Consider the following 18,754-nt stretch of genomic DNA (forward strand, 5'->3'; position numbering starts at 1 on the left):
ATTTGTATATATTGTATATATGTTTGGTGCAGGGTTTTTGTTGGTGTTTTGGTTTGGGCCTTGTCTTTTTAGGGCCTTCTGACATCTGGGGCAAGAAAAGACTGAGGATATGACGTCGGTCATGCGCATTAGTACCCTGACGTCCTGACGTCAGTCTAATGCGCCTTGACCGACGTCAGCCATATACTTTGGTATTCGGGCCGACTGGACAGCGGACTACCCAATGGTTAGGACTGCAGCAATGTGGATCCTCGAACATCTACATTTATGGTAGGTACAAAACTGTACTTTTTCTGCAAATTTGGTCATCCAGAGGCCTTTGACATTGTCCTTGACTTCACAGAAGTAGATGACAGTGGTGGTAAGACCATTTCCCGAGGGACTCTACTGGTGACTAGCCTCCCTGTAGAGATGTACTCAGAGTTCCAACTTCCTGGGCCCTGTCAGAGTCTGCTGGCTATCCACTGGGTAATGCAAGGGTTTGTACATAACCTCTCGAGTTTCAGTGCCTGATTGAGTTACTGTTTTAAATGACTTGGCCAGGTCAAGGTAGGCAGTGTGATCTGTTTTGCCCCCTCTCATTGCTTTGGTGACTTTCTCAAAGAGCAAAGTAGTGTTGGAGGCATCTGTAGTTACATATTGTATCAGATGGTTTTGTAATCCCAAACTCTGGCTGTAAGAGCTGCCTATTGAACTGGTGATCTAAGACCGGAGCAACATGAAAGCAATCTGAATGCTGTGGCTGTCTTCAGTGACTGATTTAAAAGGTAGCTGGTATGTAATCTCTGCTCACTACGCTGTGCGTGCTTGCTTCTATTCATAACTATGGACATTCCCAGATATTTCACCTGGTAGGGTCCTGGTCTTTAGGCTGGCTGCTAGAGCTGATGACTAATGTTTGGAGCAGCTGGAGAATGCTCATAATGTTGATAGTTAGTGGCTGGCTTAACATGTAGGTGGTACTCAGAAACCTTACCCTTGCCCACGTGCTTGTTTGTGTCCAAGCAGATCTGGGTGCAGTGGCTGTGTGCAGTGCACTTCATACCTGACTACCCAATTCAGGCGCACCTGTATGGAGGTGGGTGTTGTACCTGACTAGACTAGGTGATGCCCTGAGTCTGTAAAAGTCCAACTTGAGCCCTAGCCAGTGTGATCTTTTTCAGGAATCTGTTCTTAAAATACACAAGGTCTTGTTTATGCAAAAGATAGAAGACCCTTGCAGCTATTCAGAACATTGTTAGCATAGGCCTAATGAAATGGCCGGCATGTTCAGTGCATTCTGGGTGAAATTATTTATTTTACATTTGTTGACCTGGATAATTCATCTGGGTGTGAGCCCATTTTCAGTGGAGGCCCGTTGAGAAAAGCTCCAATAAAACAAGAACATTTTAAGGTACAGTGGCTGTTTTACATAGAATTTAGCACAAATTTAGAGACAAAGTACAATAGACACTTTTTACTGAAAAGGAGGAAGTTATTACAATATAGTAGTCGTTTTATAATTTTTGAGGACAGGGATCCATCTTTAGTTGATCATTTGAGTATACTTTAATACGTGTAAATATGTATACCCTTACAAAAAAAATATATACTCATTATTGGTAGCTGATAAGTGGTGGTAACAAGTTGAAGTGGGGTATACATGAGGACTATAAAATTTAGGGGATGAAATTTGAAGTGTGCTTATGTGGTATTAGCCTGGCTTAGTGCAGGAGCAGAGTCAGTTGTCAGTGAGGTGATCTTTGAGCAGAGTTTTTAATTTGCGTAGGCTGGTAGCATTTAGGATGTGTTGATGTTGTCTCCAACATCTTTTTGGTTCCTACACCAAGCTCCACATGAAACTGCAGTTGTATGTGCAGAACTTATAGGATCAACAAAAACATGCCCAGTAAAACGAGGCTGATTTTCCAGCAGAGCGCTTCATACCAGACCTCCACTCATGGATGCCTTAGAGCATGCCTGGGGATAATGTACCCTAAGGTTTGAGAGTTAAGGGAAGCTAGACTAAGTAAATTCCATATGAAGTTGAAAGAAATGCTCAGTTCAGTATTCACTCCAGGTGTTTAGAATGATTCAAGTACCCAGAACCTTGAAGGTGTTTACAGACAATAGCATGCTCATGTGGGACATTAGAAATGGTAATAGTTAAGTCTCAGTTCTGTGAGCTTATCCCATGTGTTTCATCTGTCCCGGTCCAAGTCCTCCATACTAGATTGAGATGAAAATTAGAATCAGTATAGAGAAGTGCTGAGTGTGGATGGTGCAGACCATATGGGAGGGTTCAGCTTTAAAGAACAGTGATCATTTGCTGTTCACCACTCAGTCCCAGAATTACGTTTGAGCAATTTGGTATACTTTTTAAATTGAATTTCATCTCTCTTTTGCCTGTTCAGTCTCCATTTGTAAGCATTTAGCAATCCTGTGGGGTGGGGATGAGTTGGGTGCTTTTCATGTGTTCTTTCAGTATGACAGGTGGGTTTACCTTTTTTCTTCAGGATAGGTCCTAATTCTATGAAAACAGTGCTGCAGTTTGGTTAGCTTGCTTTGATCTTTATAGCTGTAGCCGTTCAGCTACCTTGCCCCACTGTGTTAGTATTGCCTTGTATAAGTTCTAAAGGCATGCGGGAGCAATGACAAAATGGGAAATTTGTTTAATCTTGACCTGTTCCTTTAGCTGAACCAGACTAGATATGTAGGAACTCTGCAGTGATCTCAATGACTGCAGGATCTTTCTTCACAGATGGTAGCTTATTTTGCTCATCCTTTTTAGTGGGGTTTGGCCTTTGCATAGTCTGTTGACCTTAACATAGTTTCTCAAGTTCTTAGAGAAGATGTCCTTCAAGAATGCAACTGCAGTCATAACATATGGATTGTCCTGCCTCAGGCAGCCCTCGGTCAGCCGGATTCCAAAGTCTGGGTCCGACGCCGGCTGATGTCGCATTTCTCTCCGTCAGAGCGGCTGGAGTATATAAGCATCAGCCGACGCCATTTTCTTCAGTCTTTCTTGCCACGCGGTGCCCGAAGCAGAAGCAGTTCGCAAGTGCCGGTCAGTCAGCTCCTGTATTCATCGAATCCGAAGTCATCAAAAAAGCTAAGTACCCCGTTGGGGACCTTTTCTTGCCTCAGCCGATGTCAGAAATTACTGAAAAAGTTAATTGTCTGTCTTGTGGTAAACAAATACCTCATAAGGATTTCCACTCTTACTGTCTTCCTTGCCTTAGCCCAGACCACGACGTCTCTGCCTGTGTCGCCTGTGCTCGCTTCAACAAGCGCACTCTCAGGCGCCGGGCGGAGTTCGCTGAAGACTTTTTCGGCGAAAAATTTGCGTATACAATGCCGTCGGAGCTTCCGACATCGCAAACTCTCAAGAAACGAAAAGACCGGGACCGACATCCTCGGCCCGCGTCTACATCACACTCCACGCCAAAACCTACCGCGAGTGCTCCGGTTCCCCCGAGATGGTTATTCCACCGCTCCGATCTGAAGACACCGCAATACCGACAACTCCGATACCAGATACCACTCCAACGCCAGTTATAGATTTTCCTCCGGATACTGAAACCGAGGAAATGTCAGAGACCATTGCTGTAGATAAGGTCACTCCTGCACGTGGAGCTGCCAGGCCTCCTATGGCCATGTCTATTAAGGCCTACACTCGGGCTAAGGCAGCCAGCAAGACTAAGCACCTTACAGCAAAAACCTTGCCTCAAACTACTCCTGAGACACAAATCATGTCTATGGCCGCAGACTTAATTTCCATGATTAGAGGTTCACAGGCCCATCCTGAGAGAGCATCCCAGCTTCCTCCTGATAAGAGGCCCCGGGTTGAACCCTCTGAACCTATCCCTTCAGATGAAGATTCTGAGGACTCTATCCACTCCGAGGGCCAGGAAGACCTCTTTCAGACCTATGAGGACTTGGATGCAGAGGATTCCATCCCCTCTGCCTCCCCTCCTGAGGATATTTCTTTTGGGGAAGTTCTGCATACCATGAGGGAACATTTCAAGTGGCAAGGCCAGAAATATTCTGATTCCAGAAAGCGCCTTCGAACCTTCCTTAAAAAGCCCCAGCACAGGCCCCTAGCTATTCCTCCTGTGCTTGATGTTTTGGATGATCTGTATTCTGACTCCAGTGTTACCCCTGATTCTCTTCCTCCTGCTCCAGCCAAGCCAGACAGATATTACAGGCTCCCAGACACACATTCCCATTTGTTCAGGGCCCATACTGTTGATTTAGAAACTATTTCTCAGGGACCTAAAGGTGTTTCAGCTTCCACCTCTAAAAATCCCTTGCCTTCCAACAGGGAAGCTAGGTCATTAGAGATGGGGAAAAGGTGTACACCTCCACCACTTTATCTATGAGAGCTTTGAATTGCCTTTTTCATATGTTACAATATCAGGATTACCTGTTAGATGATTTACAGAGAACATTGGCCTCTCCTGACCCTTTAGACAGGAAGTCTTTGCAGGAAGCTGTACATAATTCTCAGCAAGTCAGCAATCACTTTCTGCAGTGTGGATATGATGCATTGGAAGCTTCATGTAGGGCAGCTATGACAGGGGCAGTCATTCGCAGACGTGCATGGTTAAAAGAACAACCTCTACCAGATCATGTTAAGGCAAAACTTCTGGATGCACCCTTGGAAAAGAACAAGCTTTTTGGTGCTAATGCTAAAGAATTTGTTAGTCAATCGAGGAAAAAGCAAAATCAGTTCAGACGGTCAAAGATTTCCTACAGGTTCAGCCCCCCAGTTTCAGCAGGAATTGGCCTTCAAAGAACTGGTCCTTTCCTAATCCTGAAAAATTTCAAAGGGGTAAAAACAGGCGTGGCCGAGGAAGAGGACAATACAGAGGTTCTTACAGGGGACGACAATGGCAGCCAGCAAACCAAAGAAGTGACACGGGGGGGTCTCCCCCCGCCCCTCAGACACAATCTCAATGACTTTCCTCTACGACCGCCAACGAAGGAGCAAACAGAAGCACCCTTGGGCGAAAATTATCTCTGTTTTCAGACAATTGGCACAGATTGACAAAAGACAAATGGATTTTGGACATTATAGACCAAGGTTACAGGTTCCATTTTCGCACCTTACCCAGAAAACAGGGCATGCCAAACCTACCACCAAACCAGAGGGCAGAGGCTGTCAAGCAAATTTCTCTGCTTGCTCAGATAAAAGCAATAGAAAGAGTACCACAACAAGAACAAGGCCAGGGGTTCTACTCAAGACTGTTCCTTGTTCCAAGAAAAGAAACTCAATGGAGACCAATACTGGATTTGTCCGCATTAAACACTTTTCTCATAGTACCAAAGTTCAAAATGCTGACTCTACAGCAACTCCTTCCCATGCTGGGCAAGGGGTCTTGGCTGATTACTCTGGACCTCAAGGAGGCATACCTGCATGTCCCTATCAGACACAGCTGCAGAAGATACCTCAGATTTCTTTCAGGGACAGAGCATTATCGATTCTCAGCATTGCCATTTGGCTTATCTACTGCGCCCAGAGTATTCACAAAATGCCTGGCTTCAGTAATTGCTTATTGCAGGCTCCAGGGGATCCAAATTTACCTGTACCTGGACGACTGCCTTATACAAGCGGACGACAAACTGATGTTGACAGAAAACTTGAACTAAGTCATACAATTACTTCAGGCTCTGGGATACACAGTCAACTTTCAAAAGTCAAGACTACAACCATCCCAGCAAATAATCTTCTTAGGAGCCAATCTGGACACAACCTCTCAAATGGCTTACCTGACAGAAGACCAGCAAGAGAAGTTAACTCATTATTTCAAGGGTTTGGCAAAACTCACCCAGATGACTGCAAGGAGATTCCTACAGGCCCTGGGTTACATGGCATCCTGCATTCTCCTGGTTCCATTAGCAAGACTACACATGAGAAAGCTTCAATGGTACTTAAAAAGCCTATGGTCTCAGCACAACAACAACTTAGAGGCAACCATACCGCTCATTCCATGCCTACAAAAGGAATTCCTATGGTGGGCCTCGGTAAGCCAGGCAAACACAGGTATGTCATTCAAAAAACCTCCGATAACACAGACCATGACCACAGACGCCTCAGACATTGGATGGGGGGGGCGCATATGGAAGGCAGATGCATACAAGGACAATGGTCTCCAAAGGAAACACATCTGCATATAAACCAAAAAGAAATGCTGGCAGTAATGCATGCCATCGAGGCCTTTCGACAACAACTTCAACAAGGCCATTTACTGATACGGACAGACAACACCACTGTGGTGTGGTATATAAACAAGCAAGGGGGCACCCATTCCTACCCCCTTTGCAGACTGACAATGAATCTTTGGGAAAAATCACTGAGCCTGAACATACACTTAGAATCCCAGTTTGTTCCAGGCAAAGACAATGTGCTGGCGGACAGCCTAAGCAGGAATTTCATAGATCCTCACGAGTGGAGGTTACACCCAAGGATCTTCACACAACTCACCTCGACATGGGGCAGGCCAGAAGTAGACCTATTTGCCTCTCACCTCAACCATCATCTACAAAAATTCTGTTCAAGGACATACCATCCACAAGCTTGGAAAATAGATGCTCTTTCATTCAACTGGAACTTCCTAAAAATCTATGCATTCCCACCTCTGCCAGTGATGACCACAGTATTACTAAAGATCAAAGCAGAGAGACCCAAGGGGATCCTAATAGCTCCAGACTGGCCAAGACAACACTGGTACCCGCTACTACGGAGCATATGTCACAACAAGAAGTGGGCCCTTCCCCAATGGCCCCTACTTTTGACTCAGCACAACTTCAAGACAGTGCATCCAAACCTTCATACACTGCAACTGACAGCCTGGGAGATCCCATGAATAACCTCAATCTATCTCTCTCCAAAGAAGTTCAGCGGATGTTAACAGAAGCTCGAAGACCATCCACCAGAAAGGTTTACTTGGCAAAATGGAAGAGATTCAGCATTTGGAACACCAGCAAAGGGTTAGGATGCATCACTATTGAACATCCCACTCATCCTGGAATATTTGGCAGATATGCTTCAGAATGGACTCTCATATTCTTCCATAAAGATACATGCTTCAGCTATTTCAGCTAGATATAACACTGATCCACCTGTGTTTTCACATCCTTTGCTAAGGCAATTCCTTAGGGGAATCAAGAACATTAAGCCACCAAGAAAGGCTCCAGTGCCAGCTTGGGACCTCAACTTTGTCCTAGAAAAACTGACTCTACTTCCTTTTGAGCCAGCAGCTTCAGTGGACTTACAATTCCTCTCATGGAAGACAGCTTTCCTGTTGGCAATTACCTCAGCAAGAAGGGTTTCGGAACTACAGGCCCTAATGGCAATACCACCGTTCATAATCTTTCACCGAGACAGGGTCTCCTTAAGAACCAACCCTACTTTTATGCCAAAGGTGGTATCTATGGTTTCTTTAAATCAAGCTATTCTTCTGCCTGCTTTCTTCCCCAATCCTGAAAACAAAGGGGAAAGGCTGTTACATACCTTGGACATTCACAGACAACTTCGCTACTACCTGGACAGAACCAAGACCAGTAGGAAGTCTGATCAACTTTTTGTAGCTTGCGCCCCTGGAGTACAAGGAAAAGCAATTTCAAAACAGACTATTTCAAAATGGATTGGACATTGCATCAGATTTTGTTATTCCTTCCATGGGAAGACTGTTCCAGCCAGTGTCACACCACACTCCACCAGAGCTACAGCCACCTCTACAGCATTCTTAAGAGGGGTGCCTACAAAGGACATTCTAGAAGCTGCTACATGGAGCTCCGTGCATACATTCTCCAAACACTACAATCTCCCTCTATACTCCAGGTCCAGAGCAGGCTTTGCTTTGGCAGTCCTGCAGGGTTTGATTGCCACACCATCTCTTTCCTAGAGCATTCCTCCTCCCCCAGCTAAGCTATGGTATTCTACCCATATGTTATGACTGCAGTTGCATTCTTGAAGGACATAGTACAGTTTTGTACCTGCCATAAATGTAGATGTCCGATGGATATGCAACTGCAGTCTGATTTTCCCTCCCTCCATACCCCTCTATACCTTGGGTCCACTCCTATCCCTGTTCCTCTTAGCTGGGGATATCTGTTATGGTGTATCTGTTTATTGCTTACTTATTTGTTTGGAATCCTGATGTTCTTCATCTCACATTGCTGCAGTCCTTACACTTGGGTAGTCCGCTGTCCTCGGTCGGCCCGAATATCAAAGTATAAGGCTGACGTCGGTCGAGGCGCATTAGATTGACATCAGGACGTCAGGGTACAAATGCGCATGACCGACGTCATATCCTCAGTCTTTTTTGCCGCATGGTCCGATGCAGAAGCAGCGTTGCAAGTGCCGTTCGGCGTTCTGAAATTTTTCGAATTCGGAGTTTCAGACCGAGTCAAAGTTGGCCAAGTACCCCGTTGGGGAATATTTTAGTTTTTTCTTGCCTCAGTGGTTTACTGGATGTCAGAAAAAGTGAATAACTGTATTTCTTGTGGGAAACAGATACCGCATAGAGATTATCATACTTTGTGTATTCCTTGTTTAGGGCCTGAGCACGACGTTGTTGGGTGTCGCTTTTGTGCTAGATTCAATAAGCGCACTATTAAGAGAAGGTTAGACTGTGCCAGGTTAGTCTTCGGGAAGCGGTGCAATTACAATATGCCGTCGAGTGCTCCGACGCCCGCTTCTTCGAAGAAGCGCAAGGATAAAGCAGCTAAGTCCAGGCAAGATGAGTCGTCCGTACCGGACGCCGGTTCTTTAGAGGTGTCGGTGGAGCGGTGGTTCCACGAGGTTTCTCTGGAGTCCCAGGGGGAGACCTTGTTATTGCAGGATGTGGCCTCTCAGGAGGCAGGTCAGGCTGAAGGGGCTTCTCAGGTTACTGTACTCCCCTCCCTTCCTAGGGTGGTTAGGCCTTCTCCTTCTGTTTCCAAGGCTTCTCCCAGAGGCAGGCCAGGTTTAGCTTCAGTTGGTGTCACTCCTAGTTCTTCAGGATCTGTGCCCAAGAAACATATGCTTAAAATGGCAGAAGATTTGATTACTTTGATTAGAGGTTCTTTGCCCCCTCCTGATAAGAGGCCTAGGGTGGAACCTGAGTTGGGTAGTTTTGAGCAGGCTTCAGATGTTTGAGTCTTCGGCTGAAGACTTGCAGGAGTATTCTCCTTATTCTGATTCTGATGTGGATGATTCTACTACTCCTGCTTCTCCTCCTGAGGATTTTTCTTTTTCAGAGACTCTTCATTCCATGAGGGAGCATTTTAAGTGGGAAGGTCAGGACTTCTCTGATTCCAGGAAAAGGCTTAGGGAATTTTTGTTTTTACCCCAGCATAGGCCTTTGGCTATACCTCCTGTTCTGGATGTTGTGGAGGATGTGTTTGCAGAGGCTTCTCTTAATCCTGATTCTTTGCCTCCTGCTCCTGTTAAACCGGATAGGTACTATAGGGTGCCTGAAGCTCATAAGTATCTTTTTAAGAGTCCTAGGGGACCCAGAAACTGTCAGTCAGGGGCCTAAGGGGTTAAGGCTTCTGTTGTTAAAAATCCGGTTCCTCCAGATAAAGAGGCCAGGGCTTTGGATAGGTGGGGAAAGAAAGTCTATACTTCTTCCACCCTAGCTATGAGGGCTCTGAATTGCCAGTTTCACATGTTGAAATACCAAAACTATCTACTTTCTCAGTTGAAGTCTAAGGTAGATGCTCTGGCGGAAGGTATTGAGTGTAAAGAGTTGCAAGATTTGGTACATGTCTCTGAACAAGTGGGTAAGCATTCTTTGCAATGTGGTTTTGATGCTGTACAGGCCTCGTCTAGGGTGGCTGCCACTGGGTCAGTTCTTCGCAGGCACGCCTGGCTGAGGGATCAGAATTTATCTGAACATGTTAAGATGAGGATTTTAGATGCTCCTTTACAATCTGATGTGTTGTTTGGTTCACCTGTTGCAGTCATAAAGAAAATGGAAGACAAGGCTAAGTCTATGCAGACTGTTAAAGATTTTTTGCAGGTTCAGCCTCCGAAGTTTAGCAGAAATTGGCCTACCAAGGGGTGGACGTATCCTTCTTATGATTCCCAGTCTAGGGGTAGGTCTAGACGTGGTAGGGGCAGAGCTCAGGGCTCTTTCAGGCCTAGAACAGGGAGTTCACCTGCACAGTCTTCGGGTGAGGGTAGGGGTCAGTCCTTTCGTAAACAGACCCAATGACCTACCTTTTCAGCTGCCAGAGCCTTCTCGTCTGGCAGCACCTTTGGGAGGAAGGTTGGCACTTTTCAAGGAAAATTGGAGTTTAATTACCCAAGACAGATGGGTATTGGATATCATACACGACGGTTACAGGTTTTATTTCCATACCTTGCCTCCTTTCAAAGGCATGCCAGACGTTCCTCCTCAGCAAAGAATAGAGGCTCACAAACAAATTTCTCTGCTGCTCCAAATAGGGGCCATACAACCGGTCCCTCTGTCAGAAGTGGGCCTAGGATTTTATTCTCGCCTGTTCCTAGTACCAAAGAAGGGGAACACGTGGAGACCAATTTTGGATTTATCTATCCTCAACACTTATCTGGACATTCCCAAGTTCAAAATGTTGACGTTACAACAGCTTTTACCTCTGCTGGGCAAAGATCACTGGATGGTGACTCTGGATCTCAAGGAAGCTTACCTTCATGTTCCTATCAGGCTAAGTTGCAGGAAGTATCTACGTTTTCGGCTGGGACTTCTCATTATCAGTTCTCTGCATTGCCCTTTGGCTTATCTATTGCGCCCAGAGTGTTCACGAAGGTTCTGGCTCCAGTGATAGCTTTCTTCAGGCTAAGAGGAATACAGATCTATCCTTATTTGGACGATTGCCTGATTCTGGCTCAAGGAAAGGACGAACTTCTTCATCATCTACATTATGTGATAGCAGTGCTAAGATGCCTGGGGTATTCTGTGAACGAAATAAAGTCCAGTCTAGTACCCTCTCAGGACATGTGCTTTCTGGGTGTGAGACTGAGTACAGCATCAGAGATGGCCTTTTTGACCCCGGACAAACAAAAGAATCTTTCTCTTTACTTCCATCAATTGTCTCATCAGTCCAGGCTGACTGCAAGGACAGTCCTTCAAGCCTTGGGGTTCATGGCATCTTGTATTCTGGTGCTTCCCAATGCCAAACTGCATATGAGGAAGCTACAATGGTATCTCAAAAATGTATGGACACAGCACTGCCAAGATATGGACACTGTCATTCAGATAATACCTTGCATTCAAAAGGAATTTTTGTGGTGGGCTCAGGAATGTCACCTAAACAAGGGACTGTCTGTGACCCGGCCAGAGGCGAGTCAGATTCTAACGACAGATGCCTCGGACAAAGCTTGGGGAGCTCATCTAAATGGAAAGTGGATACAAGACAAGTGGCCTGCCAGACTTCTACATCTACATATCAACCTGAAGGAGATGTTAGCAGTCCAATTTGCATTAATAGCTTTCAAGGATTTACTTCTTCCAGGGCAGGTGTTGATTCTAACAGACAACACAACTGTCATGTGGTACATCAACAAGCAAGGGGGAACACATTCTTATCCTCTCTGCAGACAAGCAATGATTTTGTGGGAGACTGCTCTCAGTTTACAGCTAAATCTTCAGGCAAGGTTTCTGCCGGGAGCACAGAACTCCTTAGCAGATGTGTTGAGCAGACAAATAATGGATCCCCACGAGTGGAAATTGGATCCTCAAGTTTTCAAGAAATTGACAGTGTCATGGGGAACTCCAGACATAGATCTGTTCGCTTCTCCACTAAACTACCAGCTGCCAAAGTTTTGCACAAAAGTTTTCATCCCACAGCCTGGAAAGTGGATGCTCTTTCATTCAATTGGAGCAATCTTCATGTGTATGCCTTTCCACCTCTGCCTCTCCTCCCAAAGGTACTTCTGAAGGTCAGACAGGACAAACCAAAGATGATTTTAATAGCTCCAGATTGGCCTCGACAGCATTGGTACCCACTACTGAGAAGTCTGGTGCAGGAGCCGCCATGGCCTTTACCTTCGATTCCACACCTGCTGTCTCAGGAGAACAGTCATTTACTCAATGTCAAACTTCACTCTCTTCACCTGACAGCCTGGCATATTCTGTTTTAAACCCTGGAGGGTTTCAGCTTCCACAGCAAGTTTTGAATGTTATTTTGGAGGCCAGAAGGCCTAGTACAAGGAAAGTTTACGCAGATAAATGGAAGAGATTTTTATTTTGGAGTGCAGCAAAAGCATTTGATGTTTCTAAGCCTAATTTAAGTGTGGCTCTTCAATATCTTACTGAGTTACAGGACAAAGGTTTGTCCTTCTCTTCTATTAAGATTCATGCTGCAGCAATTTCTGCTCACTATGATTGTGACCCACCATTGTTTTCTCATCCTTTGTTTAAGCAATTCCTTAGAGGGGCAAAGAATATAAGACCCCACGGAGAGCTCCTACTCCTGCTTGGGATCTCAATTTTGTGTTGGAGAAACTCACTCTACAACCTTTTGAGCCTGCAGCTACTGCTGAGTTGAAATATTTTTCATGGAAGACTGCTTTTTTGTTAGCCATTACCTCTGCGAGAAGGGTTTCTGAATTACAGGCCCTTATGGCAGTTGAGCCTTTCTTAATTTTCCATAAGGATAGGGTATCTTTGCACTAATCCTTCCTTTATGCCTAAAGTGGTTTCTAGTGTGGCTTTAAACCAAACTATTCATTTGCCTACCTTTTATGCAAACCCCCAAAATAAAGGGGAAAAGATTTTGCACACTTTGGATATACACAGGCAGTTGCAATATTATTTGAGCAGAACTAAAGGGTTCAGGCAGTCTCAGCAGTTATTTGTTTCTTTTGCTTTGAGTTCTCAGGGCAAGCCTGTGTCAAAACAAACTATTTCTAAGTGGATTGGGTTTTGCATTGCTTTCTGTTATTCCCATCATGGCAAGGAGGTTCCAGCTGGGATTAGGCCTCATTCCCACTAGGGCTACTGCCACTTCAACAGCTTTTTTAAGGGGGGTGGCAACTAAAGATATCTTGGAGGCAGCTACCTGGAGTTCAGTGCATACTTTCTCTAAGCATTATCACCTTCCACTTTACTCTAAATCTAGGGCTGGTTTTGCCACTGCTATTTTACAGGGCATTTTGGCAGCCCCTGCTTCTTTATAGTTTTGCCATCCTCCCTTACCTCTGCTTTGGGATTCTACCCAAGTGTAAGGACTGCAGCAATGTGAGATGAAGAACATAGTACAGTTTTGTACCTACCATAAATGTAGATGTTCGAAGATCCACATTGCTGCAGTCCAATTTACCCCCCTCCTTCCCTCTGTAGTTAGAGGCGGTTGTGTGGGTTGGATTGTAAATATTGTGTATATTGTATATATTGTACATATTATTAGTGCTAGGGTGGTTGGTTGTTTGTTGTCTTTGGGTTTTGACCTTTCTTGTTAGGGTCTTCTGACATCTGGGGCAAGAAAAGACTGAGGATATGACGTCGGTCATGCGCATTTGTACCCTGACGTCCTGATGTCAGTCTAACGCGCCTTGACAGACGTCAGCCTTATACTTTGATATTCGGGCCGACCGAGGACAGCGGACTACCCAAGTGTAAGGACTGCAGCAATGTGGATCTTCGAACATCTACATTTATGGTAGGTACAAAACTGTACTTTTTATCCTTCCAATTTGATTACAGCCTTCCTTGGAGGGCACCTGGCATCTGGGGCAAGAAACACTGAAGAAAATGGCGTCGGCTGATGCTTATGTACTCCAGCTGCTCTGACGTCGGAGAGAAATGCGACAGCTGGCGTCGGACCCAGACTTTGGAATCCGGCCGACCGAGGGCTGCCTGAGGCAGGACAACCCATATGTTATGACTGCAGTTGCATATCTATCGGACATCTACATTTATGGTAGGTACAAAACTGTACTTTTTGGAATACTGCTTTGTTTTATGTAGACCTTTTGGCTTATTTTGATACATCTGGGTGTGGTTGAATTCTGCTTACCATATATGATAAGGTAGTGACTGACCTAGTATAATCTATGAAGTGCATTTATGCGTGATATCTTTTCTCATTCAGTAACAGTAATTTAACTTCAACTTCCTCTACTGTGTGGTTGAATTATGCCACGTAATGCAGCTCGTCAGTCTTAGTGCTGTATCTCACTACTAGTTATGAACATTTTGAGCTTGCAGGCCAGCAGTCATGGCTGTATTGTAGAATCAGCTACTTAAGGTGCATATAGTGCAGTTACTTTCTTGGTGAATATTTTCATTGATTTTTCTAAAATTTAGAAATACCTGCATATTGATTAGTTATGTCTTGGGGGTATGTATTAACTGTTATTCTTGAAGTTTTCTTGTTGCAATAAGGCTATGAACCTTTTTTTGTAGTCCACTTGCACGATTGCTGTTCCCCGCTGTGGATGACAATACTTTGAAGTTTTTGTATGACGACAACCTACGAGTGGAGCCTGAGTGGTATATTCCGATAATCCCAATGGTGTTGGTAAACGGAGCTGATGGGATTGGTACTGGTTGGGCAAGTAAAATACCCAACTATGATACTCGAGAAATCATTAACAATATTAGACGCATGTTAGATGGAGAAGAACCTCTTCCAATGGTAAGTGTCAACTGTATTAACTTTGTTCTAGAAATGTTGTGCTGTTATGACTTTCATCTTGCATTTTAACATCTGGCGTATAACAAAGGTAGTTAACTCTGCAGATTTAAACACTTCCATTTGGGAAATTACTATTTTTCTGTTTGAGTAGAATTTGGAGTGAGCTTCATAGGAATGCACTGTAACAATCAATGTTTTACTGGTGCAATAACAAATGTTCTATTCCAATGTTGCAGTATTAAACTACTGGGTTTTACCCTTCCTTCCAGTCTCGTCCGGCCAGGTTTCCGAAGTTTTCAGTCCCCAGTAAGTGCGTTGGACGACTGATGTGGCTGCTGAAGCGTAGGCCATAAGTGACATCTGTATGCACCAGCCCTCTGAACTTTTCAGCCATACGCCAGGTTCTCCTGTTGCTCGCGGATGTCTGATCGCAAATATTCAGATAAGTACCTTGTTGGGGAACTCTTCAGTCCTACAGTTTAAATTATGTATGTTGTGTAGTCCAATCTCACATTCATTTTTTACATATGGGTTCGGAGCCGATCTTCTGCTCCGACTTGGCTGATTTACAAGCTCGAAGACGACTTGTTGGCTCGTGGCTAAGCAGGTATCCCATAATGCACCAGTACAAACCCCAGGTCTTGTTTGCCACGTGAACGAGTTCGGTTGTGCTTCTCTTGGCTCTGGCCAAGTGTTAAAAATCTTCTATTTAAATTTTGTATTAGTTATGGTGTAAGGTGATATTATCTTAGGCAGTAGTGTGCCCTTTTCGGTGCATTCTTAGCTTAAACTTGTTTGGTATCCTGTGTGCCAGTTTAAAGTTCTTGTAGGTGCTGTTGTGCTTTTTTTTTTTTCCTCATCAGGTAGTTTGTTAGTTTGTGGCTGTTTTCCGCTGATAGTCAACAGGGGCTCTTGTTGTTGTGTTGTCTTTCTAGACCGTTAGGCAGCTTAGTTTCCTTAATCTGCGATTGTATTTTTGGCGGGGATCCGCTGGTTATTTGCTAAGGGTTAGAGTTGCTCCTTTAGTTCATTAGTTTTTTCTTCTAATTGTTACGCATGGTTGTATACAGTTTTCTTTGTGCGTTTTCTGGTTTGTTTAAATTAGAAGACCCAGTTTCTGTCCCACCAGGCTAGACCTGTTTAAGTTAGAGGACCTAGTCCTCGTGTTACTTTCTGTACGGCTAGGCCCATTTTAGTTACAGGACCAAAAAATTGTTACATAGTAATTTAGTTTTGTGTGTGCATTTTCTGGTCTGTTTAAATTAGAAGACCTAGTTCCACTGGGCTAGGCCCATTTTAGAGGACCTAGTTCTCTTCCCCTCATTCTTCTTCCTTTTGTGTGTGTGATGTCTGGAGAGTAAGTAGCACAAACCTTCGGGTTTTAAGTGCATCAAATGCTCCCAAAAGATGTCTTTAACAGATGGCCACAGTAGCGGTCTCTACTGTTTAGGGGCCATCCACCTGCATGAATCGTTCTGCCATGCTTTCTCTCCTAGGGTGTTACAGGAGCGAAAGAACAAGCTTATACTCAAGCGTCTACTAACTCCATCTTTTGAGGGAGTTCTATCCATTCTGCTTCCTCCAAGTCTGGTAAAATCGAAGTCTTCAAAAAGGCCTTCGGCGCCGACTGGTGTCTCGGAGCCGCCTTCTAAATAGTCAAAATCTGCCTCCTCAACTCCACTGCCTTCGGAGCCGAAGGAGAGCACTATTGTGGTGTCAGTCGGTTCCAAGTGTTTCGGAGCCAATCTCTGAACCGATTGAATCAGCTTCTCTGAGCCAGTCTGTGGATTCCCTACCGGTTTGTGTTACTAAAGTCTCCAGTGCCCCCTAGATCAATATCCCCTACTATGTCTTCCAGATCTTCCAGGAGCCTTTTGGAAGAAAATGCGGAGAGGGTAATGTTGAGACTCCTGAAGTAGTCTGCCTTACCAAAATTATTGACTCCGACCCAGTCGGCTCCAGAGCTGCTCTATCCAGCTTTGCCCTTGTCTATTCCTCCTCCCGAGTCATGTTGGCCCTTCGGAGCCGGAGTACTATCGGTTCCAGCTCCCTTTGTCGCTGCTTTGGAGCCAGGTTTGGCTCAGACTTGCTCGGTGCCATCCGTAGTGTCCAGGGGCTGAAGCCCTCCTGTCGGTGCCGACAGGGAGGGTTGCAATTTATCTTCGGTTTCGAGCCTTCCTCTCTGTGCGTTGGCCAGGGTGAGCTCGGACCCTGCATCTGTCTCAGAGCTGACTGCTCTAGCTCTGTCAGCGTTTGTGTCCCCGGAGCCAGAGAGGTTGGCGTTTGAGATGAGCATGCGGTCTCATTCTCTAGCCCCTACCAGTGGTACCAGTACCCCCCCTGAGAGCACCCACTTCGGTCTCAGCCACTACTCTTTCCGGAGACAACAGAGACCCTCAGCTTGGAGCCATCTGCTGGTGGCCCCTACCCTTCCGGAGCCACCCCGGAAGAGGCTATGTAAGAGGAAGCATGGTGACTCCCAGGATGAGTCCTTGACATCGGACACTGACTTCCAGGAGTCGGAAGAGTCCCCCAAGTCTTCCTCTGTCTCCTTCGTGGACATCTTGGATATTCTTAAGCAGAGGTGCAACTGGTCCACTGTCAACCCTTCTGATGAGGAGTTAGTGTATCTGAAGGCTTTCGGGTCTCAACCTTCTGCCTCTTGGGTGTCTCCACCTTTTGACGAACTAATGGATCTAGTCAGTCAGTCCCCAGGAGACCCAATAAGCTTTTCTGCCCCTCCTGGTCAAGTTGGTCTAAGGGCGTTCCCGTTGATGCCATGGTGGTGGCGGCCACAAAGGAGCAGCTGGCGGAGACTTCTTCCTCTGTTCATCCGCCAAATATGGATTCTCAACAGATGGACAGATTTGGGAAGCATATCTTTAGTTCAGCGGCATTTACCCTTAGATCGTTGACCTATCTCACTCACTTCACAAGATTACAGAGGGATCTCCTCAAGGAGTTAGGAGAGTCTCTACAAGGTGTGTGTACTGAGGGAGACCCTGACAAGATCTCTGCTCAGTTGTCCACCTTAAATTCTATAGCTAACTCCTCCATGCAGCTTATCTCCTATGCGGCTGATGGAGCAAGTAGAGCAGCAGGTTCAGGAGTTGCCCTGAGGCGTCATTCCTGGATGTGCTTGTATAATTTTGTGGAACCATTCAAGTCTTTCACCAACGCCCCATTTGATGGTTCCTCATTGTTTGGTTCCAAGGTGAAGGAGACACTGTGTGAGCAAGAAGGAAAGACTTTCTGCTGTGGGAGTACGTTTTACTGTTCCCTTTCAACTATACCCCAAAGGTCAAAGGGGGAGGTAAAATGTGGCTCATAAAGTCCCAGAGAGTCTTTCTGGATACACAGGGTGAATCCTCCTTCAGAGGAGGAGGAGGAAATGGGAGACATCACCCTAGAGGCAGAGGCAGTCCGCAATACCAGCAAGGCCATGATTCCTTTCGGGGATGGCCTTGGCGCTCCAGATGTGAGGCCTGACTGCATTTCTCTGAGGTCGGTCGGGGTCGCATTTCTTTGTATCCAGAAGCCTGGCTAAATATAACTCAAGACAAGTGGGTACAAAGAGTTGTTACCAGAGGCTATGTCATACCCTTTTCCCTTCCACCGTTTGTTCCCAAGAAGATCCCAGTTGTGTACCACCCAGTCACAGGGATCAGGCAACTGTGGAGATCAACAAGTTTCTTTTAAAGAGGCATCCAGTCTGTCCCATCAGACCAGATAGTATCCAAAACTTACTCCAGGTTCTTTAGTATCAAAACGAACTGGAGATTGGTCTCCAATATTGGACCTCAGCAGGTTAAACAAATCCGTGAAGGACACGTTTTGGATGGTAACTCTGCAGTAGATACTCCCGTTGTTAGGGAAAGACTATTGGATGTGCTCTCGATCTCCAGGATGCCTACTACCATATGAAAATGGACAAGGCATCCAGGAGCTGTCCACGCTTCTGGCTGCGAGCCAGTCATCAGTTTCGTGCTCTGCCCTTTAGTCTCACCACAGCCCCTAGGTTGTTCACCAAATGCATGGCAGTAGTGACAGCTCACCTAAGACGTCTAGGATTCCAGGTGTTTCCGTATTTGGACAAGTGGCTCCTGACTGCTCCCACCAGGCATCTACTCCAAAACAGAGATGCCACTATTCAACTTTGTGCTCA

At 45.5% G+C, this 18,754-nt stretch overlaps 1 protein-coding gene across 2 annotated transcripts in view; it reads left to right on the top strand.

Moving 5' to 3' along the window:
• The window catches only part of LOC122787663 (DNA topoisomerase 2-alpha-like), a 1,447,528-nt gene that overhangs the window by 883,665 nt on the left and 545,109 nt on the right, over positions 1-18,754 (top strand). For both annotated transcript variants that reach the window (XM_044054499.1, XM_044054498.1), the window contains exon 21: positions 14,358-14,589. In XM_044054499.1, the coding sequence (XP_043910434.1) occupies positions 14,358-14,589 (232 nt within the window). The remainder of the gene's footprint in view (positions 1-14,357; positions 14,590-18,754) is intronic.

This window comes from Protopterus annectens, chromosome 13.part0 (genome assembly GCF_019279795.1).
Source record: "Protopterus annectens isolate FY-2018-M chromosome 13.part0, PAN1.0, whole genome shotgun sequence".
Taxonomy (NCBI): domain Eukaryota; kingdom Metazoa; phylum Chordata; order Ceratodontiformes; family Protopteridae; genus Protopterus; species Protopterus annectens.